At 42.6% G+C, this 17,893-nt stretch overlaps 1 protein-coding gene across 1 annotated transcript in view; it reads right to left on the bottom strand.

The window, feature by feature from the left end:
- Positions 1-17,893, bottom strand: part of MAN2A1 (mannosidase alpha class 2A member 1) — a 192,152-nt gene that overhangs the window by 9,584 nt on the left and 164,675 nt on the right. Inside the window, exons 13-19 of the mRNA XM_040421611.1 lie at positions 14,832-14,997; positions 13,310-13,543; positions 11,771-11,893; positions 7,850-7,961; positions 5,918-6,051; positions 4,326-4,467; positions 539-672 (exon numbers count right to left, since the gene is read on the bottom strand). Of these exons, the coding sequence (XP_040277545.1) occupies positions 539-672; positions 4,326-4,467; positions 5,918-6,051; positions 7,850-7,961; positions 11,771-11,893; positions 13,310-13,543; positions 14,832-14,997 (1,045 nt within the window). The remainder of the gene's footprint in view (positions 1-538; positions 673-4,325; positions 4,468-5,917; positions 6,052-7,849; positions 7,962-11,770; positions 11,894-13,309; positions 13,544-14,831; positions 14,998-17,893) is intronic.

Raw genomic sequence — 17,893 nt, 5'->3', positions numbered from 1 at the left:
TAGCCTTAGCAGCGCTCTCTCAAATAAACATCCGTCTATCAGCAGAGGAGAGACGGGCTGGTGGGCACAGGAGCCTTATGTGTTAAAATTAATTTTATTAAATATAATGGACTTGTCAGTGAGCTTACATAGTGTACAAGTGCTTTCCCCCTGCACTCCTGGCATGCTTACAGCTCACACAGGCATCAATGCCGGTGGCTGGTTCATTAGGATGAGCATGAGCGACCATCTCAGTGAGCAGGACAAAAAAAAAAAAAAAAACTGCAGGTGGCGCTATACAGATACATTTTACTGAATAACTCAGTGGCTATGCTAAATTTTGTATTACATGCAATTACAAAAGAATCCAGATCCAGGTACTAGAATATTTTTCGTGGGACAACCCCTTTAAAGGAAACTGGGCACATGCTGGTCAGCAGATGGTGAGTGACATGACGCTAAGGGCACGCTTCAGTACTGTTGCACACTTTGCGGCTGTCAACAATCACAGGGCAATTCTGATGAGAAGAGGGAAATTTTGACCATGAATTTTACATACCTCATCTACTCCAGTCCTTTTCTCTAAAAGAAGTCTGAATAAATTAAATGTGATCTTGTTATCTTGAAGACCTTGCCCAAGACCACGGTTATCATCCTGCATCAGTCGACGGTCCATGAAAACTTCTAACTGACCTTGGGTGTAAAATAAGGCAATGGTTTACACAATCAAACGTCTGGAAACATTACATTTAAGCTGCAGCTGAACACTGCGCTGCCTCGATACAGATGTCAGGCTTAATAATCACCGGACCATTTGTAAAAATTACAACAGAAGGGAAAAAGCAAGCGGATCAGAAAAAGAGCAATTTATTCTGTCTCTTTAGGCATGACTCATTCTACTAGATTAAACAGTTGAAGGGGGAAATTGACTTTCACTGACCCTTTTGTTTCACGATATAGTATAGTCTTCCAAAACATTATAAAAAAAACAAACAAAAAAAAACTGAACTAATGTCCAACCTCTGATCTCCACCATTGAAACCCATAAATGCCCCAGTCTATAGCTGCAAAGGCGCCTAAGGAGCTGGACTGAGGGGAAAAAGCTCCAAAATGTATTAAATTTTTGATTGTTTTACTTATTTTGCACAATAAAAAACTTTCTTTAAATCACATGGCTTTTGCGTTGCTGCACAGTGCAGGAAGGTGTCAAGACTATCAGGTGAGACAGACTTTAATCTGGTCAACTGACCATCAGATACGACAAAGGGTCCATTCACACGTCAGTATGTGTTTTGCAGATCTGTAAATTGCAAATCCGCAAAACACAGACACCGGCAATGTGCATTCCGTATTTTGCGGACCGCACATCGCCAGCACTCTCATAGAAAATGACTTTTCTTGCTTGCAATTGCAGACAAGAATAGGACAGGTTCTATTTTTTTGCGGAACGGAAATCCGCAAATGCGGATAGCACATTCCGGCCCCATTGAAAATGAATAGGCCGGCACCTGTTCCGCAATATTGCGGAACGGATGCGGACCCATTTTGCGGACATGTGAATGGACCCTTACAGTCAGTTATTTGTATGTTACTCTTAGGGCTTTATCACGTATGTGTGTTGGAGGCTCTATTCGGGGCCTCCATCAGATTCCTGCATGCAGGACTTTTTTTGTCCAGTAAAAAAAAAACAAAAAAAAAAAAAAAAAACAGGGGTCCGAACAGAAACTAAACGGACTCCATTGTTGTCAATGGAGTCTGTTCAGCTCCACTCATCTCTGTTTTGTGATGAATCTGGCTTCTGTTATTTTTGTTGCCCTAACCCTGTAATGGAGCAGAACAACAACAATTACCGTTAGTGATGTGAATTCACCCTTATTATGTTCTGATCACAATTTGGTTTTGGCGTTTTAAAAATAAATAAAATAAATTTATATATACAGAACACTCGATTTGAAAAGTCAATAAGGGATTGAGCTCTTGTAATATCATTTCTTAATTCCTTTTCTATTTTGATTATACCATCTTTACTTAAAGGGGTTGTCTACCTTTTAAGTGATGGCCTATCCTCAGGATAAGCCATCACTAGCTGAATGGCGGGGGACCAACTGTCACGATCAGTGTGGGGGGAAAACACCACACAGAACACAGGAGGTAAGGGGAAAAGTAATTGGGCCTGGAAACTAGGGAAGGAACAGGTCACCTCCTAAACAACCCCAATCCGTGCCCTAACTATCAATCAATATGAATAGACCTTGAAGGTAGGAATATTCATATGCAGGATACCTAGGCCCTTATATCCCTATAATACCCTGGAATAAGGTTAGGACCAGAGACAACCCATTCCTCCCAGATGAACGAATGGAAGTCTCTGTCTCAGGCCCAGATACAAACAACAGGGAATATAACAAACACAACACTTAACTTCTGAAGAGAAGGACAAGTAGGAACACCAGAGACTAACTCACACCAGCTCAGCCAAACCCAAATGAAGCTATCTACTGTATAGTCAGAAGGGTGGGGTCAGACTATAAAGGGTAGAAGTGATAACCACTGAGCAACAGCTGAGAAAAGGGAAGTGGTTATTAACCCTCTCATTACTGAATCAAGAGAAAACAAGGAGGCTGTTAGATTCCTCGACGCTCAGCCAGTCTCCCTGATCTCCTGACATCAGTCACCTGAGGGACCGTGACACCAACTCCCTGCACCCCGGCGATTAGCTTTTCAGGAATAGCTCCAGTGCTGGAAGCAGATAGCTCCGTCTACTGCACTGAGCTCGTCACTGCAGCGTTTCTCCCATGGAACTACTTTCTGCTTTATAAGATGCATTTTCCCCCCCAAAAGTGCAGTGTGGGCTTGGAGAAGACCAGAGAGCGTGAATGTAGGAGAGACCACTGGACCTGGGTAGTGGAGCAGAGCAGAGGAGGTAAGTCACTGCATTTTTTTTATTTATTTATTTTTTATATCTCTGGGGGTCTGATCCGAGGTCCGATGAAAAATATTTTTCTTATTTCCCTCCTCTAGAACCTAGGTTTTAGGCAAATGTAAAAGGGGTAACTAGGGGATAAAAGGGGTTACATTAAATTATGCCCTATCCACAGGGGATCCCCACCGATCAAAAGAACGAGGTCCTGCGCCGCCTGGAATGAACAGAGTGGTCAGTTGGGTATGTGTGTGGCTGCTCCATTCAGTTCTATGGCAGTTTCAGAGATAGCCGAGTAGATAGGGGATAACAAAGTGGTGGTCTCACTTCAGCAAATAGCATTTATCATGTAGAGAAAGTTAATACAAGGCACTTCACTAATGGATCGATGGCCTATTTGCGCTTCTATGGTCCCGGCTACCAGAAAGGCCGGTGCTTTTTTCTATAGTGTGCAAACAGGGCCACAGATGCTGGATTGCAGGGTGGTCGTAACCATGGAAACAAGAAGTGTATAATGTGATGGAAAAATTAGTCTAGCCAGCAAAGGAAGTGAAATGGATAATAGCAATAAATTAGTAAGTGCCTTGTATTAAATTTCTCTACATGATAAATGCCACTTGCTGAAGTGAGACAACCCCTTCAATGTAACCGGAATACCCCTTTAAAGCTGCTCGCCAAACACATGTGTGTGTGAGGAAGAAGGGGGACCCCCTGCAAAAGTCATTGCACTGAAAAGGGTTTTCTGAAATTTTTATACTGATGACCTATCCTATATCTGATTGGTGTGGGTATGACACTTGGGACCCCCGCTGATTAGCTGTTTTGAAAAGGCACCAGTGCTCCTATAAGCGTCGCTGCCTTCTTGAAGCTCACCAAGCACAGCGCCGTACATTGTATAGTGGCTGTGCTTGGTATCGCAGCTCAGCCTCAGTCACTTGAATTGGGCTGAACTGCTCCTAGGCCACGTGACACATGAATGTGACGTCACGCAACCTAGGAAAAGATGAGAGCGCCGGTTCCTTCTCAATCAGCTAATTGGCAGGGATCCCAGGTGTCGGACCCCCACCAGATCCTGAGGATAGGTCAGTTTAAAAATCTCAGAATACCCCTTTAATCTCCAAATGTATCACTTTGATCACACCCCGTATTCCTACATTTTCTTCTGAAGTTAACATGTTAGAGAACATAGGAGGGCACAGAATTTCGCCATTTAACTGCACAAACTTATTTGTTTACCGACCTGCTGCTGCTAATCCAAGCAATTTTATTAAATCCATTTTAAAATGAATACACATTTGGATCTCCGTTTAATTAAATCAGAAATTACTTTGGCCAACGACTCAACATGAAGGCAAACAATGTAGCAGCAAAAAGGTCAGGTAGGTTAGGAAGAGTCAAGCATGGCAGAAGAGCATCATCAACTCACCACTTCTCAGGCTAGCAATGCCCAGCGCCTGCGCAGCGTGCAATGTTAACCGGCAGGCGTTCTCCTGAATGTAAGCCATCGTAGACATTGGATATACATTAGCTTGGAGAGGTAATTTGCTCAAAGTTTGACGGGGTTGAATCTGTTAAATATTTGCCACAAAGAATAGATTAGAAACCTTCTTTTACTGCAGTAGAGCATTTGTGCAATCTATATTTTAAAAAAAAAATTCTATAAAAAGGGACCCAAGCACAAGACTGGATATCCTCCAAGGGGTCTACATTGGGTGCATTTTTTTCATTTTTAAGAATCTAGTCTTTTTAGAATCTTCTCTCGATTTTTGGTTTACAAAAATGAATATACACTCAGAAATACACACAGAAAACACAACAAATGTGCAATGTAAAAAGGCGGTCTAAAGACCCTTATAACATGGTCTTAGAATACCGGCAATGAACGTTCCAGATAATTGCACCATGTAAATATGCTGCCAGTCACACAACAAACAAGCAAAGTACTTGTTTGTTGAGACACATAAAAACAGGCGTATGTCGGCAGCACATCGCTCTGTGTAAGCAGGGATGTGTTGCCGACAAACAATGATTCTGTATAGGGGATGAACAATTGTAGTAGCCATCGTTCATCCCCATGCTGAGCGGACGAGTGCTGAATGTTAGTGCAGCTCACACACAGCAGGTAGTGATTGGCAAAGAACAGTTTGTTTCCAATCACCGCCCTACGTTTAGGCCCATGTAGATGGGTCCTATAGCAGAGCATACATAGATAATACCTAGATAACTATCTAGATTGCTTTATAGATGTTAAGGGTGTTTTCCAATCATTTAAAACAAGAATCCCTTGGGTCCGATTCATGCACCCTCCCGATCAGGTGTCTGAAGGGGCCATGGTACTCCAACAAGAGATGCATCCCCTTGTTTACCAGGCAAAGCTCTATACTTTTAGCATCAGCTATGCCTCGTGTTACAATTCACTACAGCTTCATCCCATTCAAGTAGGAAGGTAGGAATGGGAGTGGCACGGAATCAGAAAGACGAGTAGGACTTATTTTACAGCATTCAGCACCTTTTTAAAAAGATTTTAACCAGTCGGACAACCCCTTTTAACTGTGATTTTACCATCATGGTTAGTGGTGGCATATTGTTAGTATACTTAGAAGGAAGTGGCCATTTTGCCTGCTAAGGCTTCATTCACACATCCGCAATTCCGTTCCGCATTTTGCAGAACGGAATTGTGGACCCATTCATTTCTATGGGGCCGCATGATGTGCTGCCCGGATCCGTAAATGCGGACCCGCACTTCCGGGTCCGCAATTCTGATCCAGAAAAAAATCTAACATGTCCTATTCTTGTCCGCAATTGCGGACAAGAATAGGCATATTCTATTAGTGCCGGCACTGTGCGGTCCGCAAAATGCGGAATGCACATTGCCGGTTTCTGTGTTTTGCGGATCCGCAGATCCGCAAAACACACACGGATGTGTGAATAGACCCCAATTGCTGTGGCTGCTCCTCACTTTTTACTGCACAACCAGGCTCTCATCTACCCACTACTGTAGCTGTATAGATCTCATACCTGGAACCCATTAAGGTCAGAATAAAACTTGTTCTGACTGTTGACATCTGATGATATTCTCATGACAAACTCACGATTGAATTCCCCTCGGATGTCCACAACATTAGTCAATTCTGGAGACTGCCCTTCAAGGCCTATGCGGATAAAGCAGATATGAAAAAAGACACAGGTGAACAAAAGAGCCATTTACAAAACCTCAAACAGTTGCGTCAAAAATTTAGGTGACCCTTTTACTCCTTTTCTAGGATTTTAATCTTCTTACACAAGCTCTATGTCTGTGTACCTGGATATCTATGTGTATGCCCATGTCTTGCTTCCTCTACCTCCTCCATTCTACTTAACATACAAAGAAAACCTCTATGTACTTCTTACAATTGGTAATTAAAGGTAAAACCTCTGCTGCCCGACTAATCCACCTCTCACCCTATTACTCCTCTGCCTCTCCCCTCTGTCAATCCCTTCACTGGTTCCCCATTGCCCAGCGAATTCACTTCAAAGTACTAACAAATACATACAAGGCTGTCCATAACCTGTCCCCTCCCTAAATCTCTGAGCTACTTTCCCGATACATCCCCACATGCACTCTCCGATCCTCACAAGACCTCCTTCTCTCCTCTCCTCATATCACCTCTTGCATCCCCCATACTCTGGAACTCGCTACCCCAACATATCATACTCTCACCTACAGTGGAATCCTGCAAAAGAAACCTGAAAACCCACCTCTTCAGACAAGCCTACAACCAGTGACCCTGCTGCCTCTATACCGCCATGACCAACTTCACCCGCACCTACTGTGTCCGTCTCCCATACCATGTAGATTGTAAGCCCTCACGGGCAGGGACCTCTCTCCTTCTGTACCAGTTTGTAACTCGTCTTGTTTATGATTAGTGCAATTGTCTGTATTATGCATGTATACCTCTTCTCATATGTACAGCGCTATGGAATGAATGGCGCTTTAATAATAATAATAATAATAATAATAAAAAAGGGAACCCATCAGGGAGCTGCCAAGATGACTATATTCACCAGACAACTCCTTCAAACTACATTTTGCCTGAAATGGCATAGCTTTTTAGAGTAAAACATAGTTATTTGCAATCAATGAGCCTGTATAACATAAAAAAAAAAAAAACTTCTACAAATAGTGTAAAAACTAAAATGTACAGAATAGGCGAGAAGACAACAAATGTAAACTAATCCCATATCAAATCACGGGGCAGATGTACTATTGAAAATGCACCAATATTTTGGCGTACACATTTTGCACCCGATTTATTAAGTGTTTTACACACTTTAAGTGGCATGACTTAGCAGAAACGGGTGTGACTTCATAGAATAGGGATAAAAGTGCCTTCACGCGATAAGGAAAGGAAAAAAAAAAAAAAGGGGAACAATTTTTAAGTAAAACTAAGACAACTTACAGGTGGAGTAAACTTACAGTATATTAGCAAGTCTAAAGGTGTGACAGTGATCAGTCAGCCATCAGCTTTTATGATAAATCTGGCGCAGTTTAAGGACCATTTAAAATGTTTTACAGTACTGTTGTGGCTTAAAAATATTGTCACAAATTATGGCCCGTACATATTTACGCCATAATTTGCATCTTCATTTTTCTCTCCAAGTTTCAAAAGTGGCTAGTGGTCAGCATGAGAGGGCATGGCCTCCGGACAGATTTACTATGATTTACACTAGACACTGGCGTAAAGGATAGTTGAAATCTACACCAGATCATCGCTGCTGAAGATGTGAATTTCTGGCATGTGGTCTGCCTGAAGATATGCCAAATATATTAAAAGACCTATGCACTCTGCACCAATGGACTTTATACACTGGAGCTTGTAACGGCAGTCTTAGTATATCTGCCCCTGTCTAAGTTTACGTTGTTAGCTTAGGTAGTCTTAGTAAATCTGCTCCAATGTCCCGAAATCTCACCTTCAACATTGTACAGCCGAGCCGTGTGTGTGACATGACTGAAGTAACAAACAACTTCACTGAAGAGATCGCCACGGGTGACCCTTACAATTGGTGGATCATACACATAAGGCTGAAAAGGGAAAACAAAGATATAAACCTTCACAAACAAAACTGATCCTAAAGTAAGGACAACAAAACCTTTTTTATTTTTCAGGAAAACCCTAGCATTGAACATTTTACATTTACTTTAATGGGGTTGTCCTGCCTTACCAAGTAGTGGCCTATCCTCAAGAAAGGCCATCACTCGCTTATCGGCAGGGATCAGACCATGGGAGCAGCGCTGCAGCAGGAGCGCTTTCAACTAACAGAGAGACAGAGAGTAGTTCTGACGACAGCTGATCAGCAGGTGTGCCAGTTCCCCACCGATTCGATAGTGGTGGCTTATTCTGAAGAAAGACCATCCCTTTGTAAAGCAGAGACAACCCATTTAAAGTTCATCAGTGCTTTACTTATCTTGCACGGATTCGGAGCTAAATTTCCTCTTAAATCTGCTACTTTTATCGTTTTATCACACTGCACGGCATTGTGGGAGCTCAATCTAAAGTAAGATTTTGTTTAGATGGGATTGCACATGATGCAGTGCAGATTAACTGCAGATACATTCCATTATGGAACGAGCAGAATTTCTACGTTGGATTTGGGAGTGAGTGGAGAAGAAAGCACAACTCAAAATCGATGGTCACTGTTAGGGATGAGCAAAAAAAACGTTGTTGCTATACTGTACGGAGTTCCCACTCCGTACACTATTAGAATGCATTGGCTCTGATGACGCACAAGACTTTGTGTAATAACTTTGGGAATTAATTATTACTGTTAAAAAAAAAAAAAAAAAACACACACGTTGGTACCGAACTCCGGTCCGGTTCCTAGTGGTACCTTGGAACAGAACCAGAGTTCAGTACAAAGGTTTCCTACAGTAATAATTAAGTCCCAAAGTTATTACACAAAGTCTTGCACGACTTCGCAAAGTAATAATTTCGGCTTATCAGAGCCAATACATTCTGATACAACAAATGTTTTTGCGAATCGACTTCAGATGTACCATCTGAAGTCGATTCGCTCATCCCTAGTCTCTGTTTCAGGAGTTGCATTTATGATGTCCCCAACTACTCAACGTAGTTGCTGTAGCAGATCACTGTTCTCAGTGGTCACCTGGATTAGAGCAGAACAATACCTAACACATTGCATATAATGGGATGCATTTGGTTTCCATTCTGGACAACATAATTCTTTTTTGCGGAGAAAAAAAATTCCTGCATGCCGATTTCTGTGACGAAGGCTCCGAATGAAGCTTCCAACGCAGATATGAAAATACCTTTAGTCGGGCACAGCGTCATTGCAGCACCGGGGTTGGGGGATGGCACAGACGAGTCGCTCGTTTCATTGTATGCAACAGTAGGATTTTCTAATTAGGGCACGTTCTGACAATCATTTTAGCCTGCGCATCTACATGTTTCCAGCCAAAAAGCAGATCCCATCAGGGAAGCCTAGAAATATCATCTACACATTATTCACTCCCATCTTGACCAGAGGTATGCAGATGAGCCACAGGCAGTAAAACACCTGCCCTTCATGTGCGGCCATTTTTAAAATATTCAACAGGAACTGCAAACTTCTGATAATTGTACATTCATATAAAAACTTCTTTTCTTATTAGTTTGCATCTAATTAATTCTAGAAATGAATTTTCCAGCAGCTTAACATTTTAGCTACTGTTCGACATTACATCCCTTAGCCACTAAATAAATGTACGACAGGAGCAGTCATTTCACCGTTAGAAATGTGAAGAGGAAACCCTCATTTCCATAAACTGCTGCCAGGAAAGTGTAATGATATGCACAAGTTCAGATGGATTTTTTTTTCCTTTAGCAAAATGCACATGGTGAGGAATACAAAACACAAAGAGTGCCCAGCGCCGAACACCAGGGCATGCAGCAACGCCGTGGAGGAAAATGCCTACAGAGGAGAAAATGAGTTTAACTTAAATAAACAGCTTAAGTGGGGAACCCTTTTATTCACAGACTCAATACTGATAGTTACTGAAATCTAGCGTGACATTATGATAATGAACATGACTGAAATGTCTGTGCGCTGCAGACAGGAACTGCTCATCCGCAATATACAGAGCATCGCCATAGTCATGCACGGTAATAATGATGATTCGGCTCAGTTATCTGCATTTAGACATGTGGCATGACAGTTTAAAAACCATTTTATGACAGTAAAAGGTACATTCTCATCAGTTTGCCTACTAAAAAAATGAAATCAAAAACAAAAAAAAAACAAAAAACACACAAATGAGAGCAAATACGTCACAAGACACTGTTGCCGATCCAGTGCTTCAATATGGCGATACTGCCTTCCGGTTTTTACCTGGCACCGAGCAGTGGAATCAGAAAATAATGTTTCATAGAGGACATTCATTCGTTGTAACACTGTTTCTGGAAAGGTACTGGAGGAGGTTTGTATCTCCCACAGAATTCTTATATGGGTGAGGTAAAAGAATACAGAAAATCTGGGTTGCTTCAGCAGTGTAGTTTGCTGAGGCTATTTTACCAAAGCCGTTTGATGGGCTGGATTTCTATGGAATGGCAGGTAGTTGGACATGCCATTCCCTCCCCACTCCACTACACCACTTTCCCCTAGCCTAAGGCAACCAAGGTGTAGCTACTAGCCTAATTAGGCTGGGGATAAGAGTCTGAGAGTATCATTGTAAGGGTTTATGCACACAAACCTATCCCAAACCCCCCCCCCGTTCCAGTTTTTTTTTTTTGGCCGGAATGTGGAACCACTTTTCTGGGGCCGAAAAAAAATGTAAATGACTCAAAGTGTGCATAACCTGTCTATGTCTGTTCCACAAAAAAATAAATGTCCTATTGTCTGCAAGGACAGGACTGTTCTATTAGGGGTTGACCCTTCTGTTTTGCAAAATGCACATAGCTGATATTCGTGTTTCGCGGATCCACAATTTGTGTACATTCACACAACCCTATACGGCAAAGCCTGGAAACTAACTTGCCTGCTATGAAAGCCTGATATACTATGTGTTTAGTTAGCACCCAGACAGGTAGGCATTTTTTACCAAAGTGCGTATAAAAGTATGGGCTGCAGTTATTGTTTTGGACTTTTAACCTGTTGAATCCAGTGGAGTCTTATCGCCAACTCCGTCCACAAGTACAAATCCCGACACCATTCATTTCATAGCTTGGCAAAGCTCCTTTGGTCAATTTTTATGATAATCTACACAAAAGAGATACTTTTCTGGACTACAAGTGGCAATATCAACCTGTATCCAACATATACTGAAGTCTGTAGACAGGTGGTATATAATTCTCACAGAAGTTCTACGAGTTGTTTTTTTTCTCCCCTTTTTGGCCTAACGTAAATAACACTTGTGAAAAAAAAAAAACACGTTGCAATAGTATGTAGTAATTTCTTACTCCCACCTTAAAGAGGTTCTCCATGATGTAACAATTGATGACCTATTCCTAGGATAGGCAATCAATATCAGATGAGCAGGGATCTAACAGCCTGGAGTCCTGCTAAATAGTAGTAACTCTTGTGCTGGAAGTACACAGCTCTATCCATTGTGTAATGGACGGCACTGGTTATAACGGTCCCACTGAAGGAATAGGAGTAGCGCAGCAGTAACCATCTTCGTCCAATACACAGTGTAGTTCCAGCACTACGCCCAAACAGCTAATTGGTAGGGGTGTGGCGTACCCGACCCTGCAGATCAGATATCCGTTGTTTAATCTTGGAGAAACCCTTTCACAATATTTAAAATTTTACTATATTCCACATATTTTTTCCCCAAGAACCTACAATTTAACAATACTGCACATATAGAGACAGTCTTTGAATCAAAGTCAGGCATACCTTGGCATCACCATCAGGCAGGAACAGGTAAGCTCCGCTTTTATCCCTGTTGTTTGTAGTACCGTACCAGGTAAACTCCACCTTCACATTATGAATTTTTCCATCTTCCTTTAGTTTCATTTGCTAAAAGAAAGTTTTCATCAGATTAGTGAACAAAGCATTGTAAAGGGTCTTCTACTATGTTCAGAGCCGCTCACTGAATGTGCTTCATTTCATTCGTCTTAAAGTGTGAAGAATGGCAGTCTCAAAATAAGTGGGAGATTTAGGAACAACCATTTAATACCTCACATTGATGCCTTGAATATAAGATTTATCCATTTATATAAAAGGAATACAAAAAGGTAAAAGTAACGTAAAGTTACGTAGAAGGAAATAGTAATCAAGAATTCCTAAAACCTGCAAAGAAAAAAACCCTCACTCATCCATTTGAATGTCCTGCGGCTATGGTTCCTGATACAAAATGGGTCCCCACTGGGCATGCAGGAGTTATGTGGCAATCATTGTACACCTAACCTCTGCATCCAAGCACTGGCCTCAGCGGTCACATGCTATGACATAACACCTATGACACTTTCTGCCAATGAAGCTGTGTGAGGTTACAGGACAAATTATATACTTTATTGATACCATTGTGCAATACATAGGACCTTTTGATAATTTTTTATAAAAAGGAGAGGTGATCTACAAAAAGTCTGGCATTTGTTTTTTTTTGGCATTCACCACGAGGACTAAATAGGATATTTTAATAGATAGGGTCATTAAACGGAAGCTGAGCTGCAGAAAGGTAGCATAGCGACTACACCGTGGATGAAGCTTCCTTTCTCTGGTCCTATCCACAGCAGCTGCTCAGAACAGCTGATCAGTGGGGGTGCTGGGTATCACACGGCCTTTGTTTTGGTCCGCATCCGAGCCACCGTTTTGGCGGCTCGGATGCGGACCCATTCACTTCAATGGGGCCTCAAAAGATGCGGACAGCACTCCGTGTTCTGTCCGCATCCGTTCCGTGGCCCCGCTACGAAAATATAACATGTCCTATTCTTGTCCGCGCTTTGCGGACAATAGGCATTTATATTAAAGGCAGTCTGTGCCGTTCCGCAAAATGAGGAACGCGCACAGACGCCATCCGTGTTTTGCGGACCACAAAACACACCACGGTTGTGGTAAATTGCACCAGTCAGATATTAAATGACCTATCCTAGGTCATCAATATCTAATCTAGAACCTGGAAAACCCAGGTGGCCTGGGAAGGTATGGGCTGGAACAGAAAACAAAAAAAACTAATAAGGCTAGTTTCACACTAGTGTTCAGAGATCTGGCCTTCTGGATCTAGCATTACCGGATGCTGCCTTAATGCCTGCCGTTTAAATTAACTACAATGGGGACCAGCAGAGATCCAGCAGCAACCCAAATCCTGGGACAGCCTCCTGGATCTGTGAACGCTAAGCCTAAGAAACTGGGATTTCTTATTTTATATAAATAAAACATCCTAATATTCACCAACAAAATGTTTAATTATGTAGACATGTACATGCTTCTTACCTCCAGTAACCCAGAGGTCTGTGAAAACCAAAGCTTTAAATATGAATTCTCTATCGTTAAGTCGGTAACAATGTTATCCAGCTCATTTATTTGGAAGACGTTGTCAGACAGGACTTTGTTACTGCGGCCCCTGGTAAAGACAGTGTATTCGGATTTTACAGACTCTGCGTTGTCAGCTTCCACAAGCTGGTAGACAGCTAGGCCAAGGGGTGGCAAGTGTGCCAGAAACGAGACCTAAAAGGCAGAATTGTGGAGATAAAATGAAAACTTGCACTAGGAAAAGTCAGAGGGAACCTGACCATGAAGATACTATCCAATCTACTGACAACATGTTCTAGAGCAGAGGAGACCAATACATAATTTTGTGGGGAAAAGTTCTTTATTACTTGCTGGTTATTTATATGAAATCTCCATACTTTAAAGTAGGACCTCCCATTGAATTAATAAGTGCAAAACAAGCAGGAATTTCAACCAATACGTTATACTGAATATTTCCCTATAAAACTGCTCAGCTACTGGTGCTCTATTAAACATGCTGCCAACACATAAGATACCATGTTCGTGAGACATTCCCTTTAAGACACAATATGGTTTTACATAATAAATACCCATTTTAGCTTGGGGCTACAGATATTGATGTCTCTGGCTAGTCATCAATATCAGATTGGTGGGGGTCCAACAACTGTCACCCTCACCCATCAGCTGATTCAGGGCTGCCACAGTGCCAGAAGCTGTACAGTGTATGGAGAAGGAGGCAGAGAGCGCCATGCACTGTCAAGTGGCCATGTCGAGGTACTGCCACTCAGCTATCATCCAAGAGAATGGATGCTGAGCTTCAGTGTGCCGAAGCCGGAAAGTACACAGGGTATAAAACCTTCTGCTTTCGCTCTGTACACAGCTACCAGCACTGCAGTAGCCCAAAATAGCAGATTTGTGGGGGCGCCAAGTTTTGGACCCCCACTGATCAGATTAGCTAACTTGAGGATAGCTTATCAATATCTGTAGCATGGATAACCCCTTTGATGTAAGGTAGATGGGTGAAAAAACCCCTGAAAGAAATCAGAGCAAGGTGACTTGCTAGCTTGGTGTTGCCGTATGTCTTTGAACCCAACAGTAGTAAGGCTATAACAGTGTATTGTGTAAGATTTCTATCTTTCTTCTGGGATTTGTTCCATTTTTGCAAACAGAGAAAAAATACATATGTAAATGGACTACCCTGAAAGCAAATATCTTAGGGTGACATACAACATAAAGACATCCGTCATCTATTAACGCCAGTTGATATGAAGCAGTATTTCTAGGATACATACAGTTTCCACATAAAAAACAAAATGAACAACTGAGATATATGTTTCTACTACTGAAAAAACAGGCTGTATAATGACAATAATGGCAACATATTGTGTTCCACCATTTTACATGAAGGACTGCTAAATATCTGATCGTCATTACAAGGGCATGAATACACAGGAAGACAATAGAACTCCAGAATTTAGAAATGTAGAAATATGCTAACCAGTACCTGGTAAGTGTCGGGTGAAATCACTGTTGCGCCATCCCATACTGCACTAATTTGGGATTTCACAGCTTTTCCTGCAGCATTTAGGACTTTAGTTTTTGGCGAACTAACATAAACAGAAACCATAGAGGTACGTTCTTGCTCCAGTGGGTTATACATGACAAAAGACCTGTAAATAAGTGAAAAAAAGTATTAAAAAAAAACAAACAAAAAAACATTGAATACACATAAAATACTTACATATTTGCAAATAGCCACAAATCAGCATGTCATTTATCGTACTTGATTTTGTATATGTGGCAGAGGAACCTTTTAGGCCCCCCTTAGGCTGTACCCGTTGCAACAACAAACTCTGTAACATCCCACAGTTATGCCCTTAGAGTAGTTAATACATAGGTCTGAAAAAAAATTAAAAATCTTAAAGGGGTTGTCTTATATCACCGTTACAAAGGCGAGATGAGACTACGCCTTGACCACCATGTAGCTAGGAAACAGGGGAGCGGGCTGGCGCTTCGCTGGTTCAGTTGCACCCATTGCAGTGTATGAGAACTACAGAAACAGCATAGCAGAGCAATCTAAGTGGTCTCTGATCTAAGGAAACATAGCTTGCTGTGCTCTGCTGTTTCTATAGTTATCATGCACTGCAATGGGTGCTACTGAAATGGTGGCGCACTGACCAGCTCCAATAATTTCCGACCACCCGTTTGTTTGAGCTTCATAATGGCGAGGATGAGACAACCCCTCAAAATTTTAGCGTTTCTTTAGAGTTTGCTCCACCACCAACACTCATCTCCTATCCACAGGATGGGGGATAAGTGTCTGATCAGCACAGGTCTGACCACTGTGATCCCAAACAATTGCTAGAATGGAGGGTCCTGTGTTCCCCCGCTTAAAAACTGGAGGTCACACATGGATAATGCAACTCCATTCAACTCTACTGGACTGTTGGGGATAGCTGGAGCACAAAGGGCATAACAGTTTGGTGGGCCAACACCTTTAACTCCTGTCACATTAAACAGAAAGTTCCATTTGCAGGTAGCATGCTATAGAGCAGGAGGAGCAGAGCAGATCGATATCCAATTTTGTGGGAAAAGATTCATTATAACTAGGGATGAGCGAATCCAAGTCGCTTCACATAAAACTTTGTTAGAATACTGTACAGAGTGAGTGCTTCGTACAGTATTAGAATGTATTGGCTCCGATGAGCCGAAGTTATTACTTTGCGGAGTCTCGCGAGTCTTTGGGTAATAACTTCAGAAATTAATTTCTACTGTTAAAAACCTTTTACCGAACTGGGGTTTGGTTCCAACGTACCTAAGGTACCAGTATTCTAACAGTTTTGTGCAAATCGACTTTGGATGTTTCATCCGAAGTCGATTCGCTTATACCCAATTATAACTTCCTACTCCTAAGTCCAGTGGGGGTCCTACTCAGTGACAGTTATCTCTGTATACCTACTGATACAAGGGAGGCCATCAATCACTGATAGTACCACCCGCTGGACTCCTAAGCCCAGAATGAGCAGGAATTAAAATAAAACAATTGCAAGTTACACTGAATATTTTCCCAAATTACTATACAATAATTGCACTCGAGCAGCGAGACATTTAAAAGGCGAGTAATGTTTTATTTTATACAGGTTCCTACTCTTTTAAATAAATCTCAGGCAACTCCTTTAACCTCTCAAGGACACAGGGTGTACCTGTACGTTCTGATGTCCGAGTCCGAGTCCTGTGTATTTCCGATCACCGCTGCGCGGTGGAAGGTGATCGGTACGCAGTGCCTTCTGAAATTATTCAGCAGGCACTCTGTGACAATGCCGAGGGGGGTCCTGTGACCCCCCCCCGTATCGGCGATCGCAGCAAACCGCAGGTCAATTCAGACCTGCGGTTTACTGCGTTTCCGGGTCTCCGGTGAACAGATAACCCGGAATAGGATGGTGACCGGTGGTGTGATAATAGACCACCAATCACCATCCCTAGATCCTGAGAGGTGGCGGTGACATCACTTCTCAGGATTGCTTCCTATTGGCTGGGAAGGCGGGTGGGCATTAACTTCCCCCAGCTCTGCTCTCCTCCTCCACATTGCTTCCGTGGAGAGAGGAGCCCTTCCGTCCACCTGAGCCCAGCACCCCCACGTGAGCCACTCAAAGTTCGCAGGGAAAGGTAAGATAAGGCAGGGATAGTTTTAGGGAAAAAAAAAAAAGTTTTATTTTTGGGCTTCACCCTTATCGGGTGTCTGGGGTCCACAGCACACTCAGCTTTCAAGGGGAGACTCCTTTTCCGCCAGTATGTTCCCTCTAAGCGGGCGAGGTATGGCGTGAAGCTGTACAAACTTTGAGAGAGTACCTCAGGGTACACTTACATGTTTCGTGTGTACGAGGGGCGAGATTCCCGTATTGAACCCCCAGAATGTCCCCCCACTGTGGGTGTTAGCGGGAAACTTGTGTGGGACCTTATGCACCCACTGCTAGATAAGGGTTACCACCTGTACGTGGATAACTTTTATACTAGTATCCCCTTGTTCTAGTCCCTCGCCGCCAGATACACGTCCGCTTGTGGGACTGAGCAGAAAAATCAACGCGGCCTTCCTACCCACCCCCTCCAGGTACCTATCCCCAGGGGTAAGACCCATGCCCTTACCAGTGGAAACCCGTTGCTGGTCAGATATAAGGACAAGAGGGATGTCCTTGTACTGTCCACAATTCACAGTAACAGCATCACCCCTGTCCATGTGCGAGGTACCGCAGCAACGGTCCTCAAGCCCGATTGTATCGTGGACTACAATCGGAATATAGAAACATAGAATGTGTCGGCAGATAAGAACCATTTGGCCCATCTAGTCTGCCCAATATACTGAATACTATGGATAGCCCCCGGCCCTTATCTTATATGAAGGATGGCCTTATGCCTATCCCATGCATGCTTAAACCCCTTCACTGTATTTGCAGCTACCACTTCTGCAGGAAGGCTATTCCATGCATCCACTACTCTCTCAGTAAAGTAATACTTCCTTATATTACTTTTAAACCTTTGCCCCTCTAATTTAAAACTGTGTCCTCTTGT

The sequence above is a fragment of the Bufo bufo genome, chromosome 2 (assembly GCF_905171765.1).
Source record: "Bufo bufo chromosome 2, aBufBuf1.1, whole genome shotgun sequence".
Lineage (NCBI taxonomy): Eukaryota > Metazoa > Chordata > Amphibia > Anura > Bufonidae > Bufo > Bufo bufo.
Note: the sequence above shows the minus strand (reverse complement) of the source record. Positions and strands in the feature narration are given on the sequence as shown.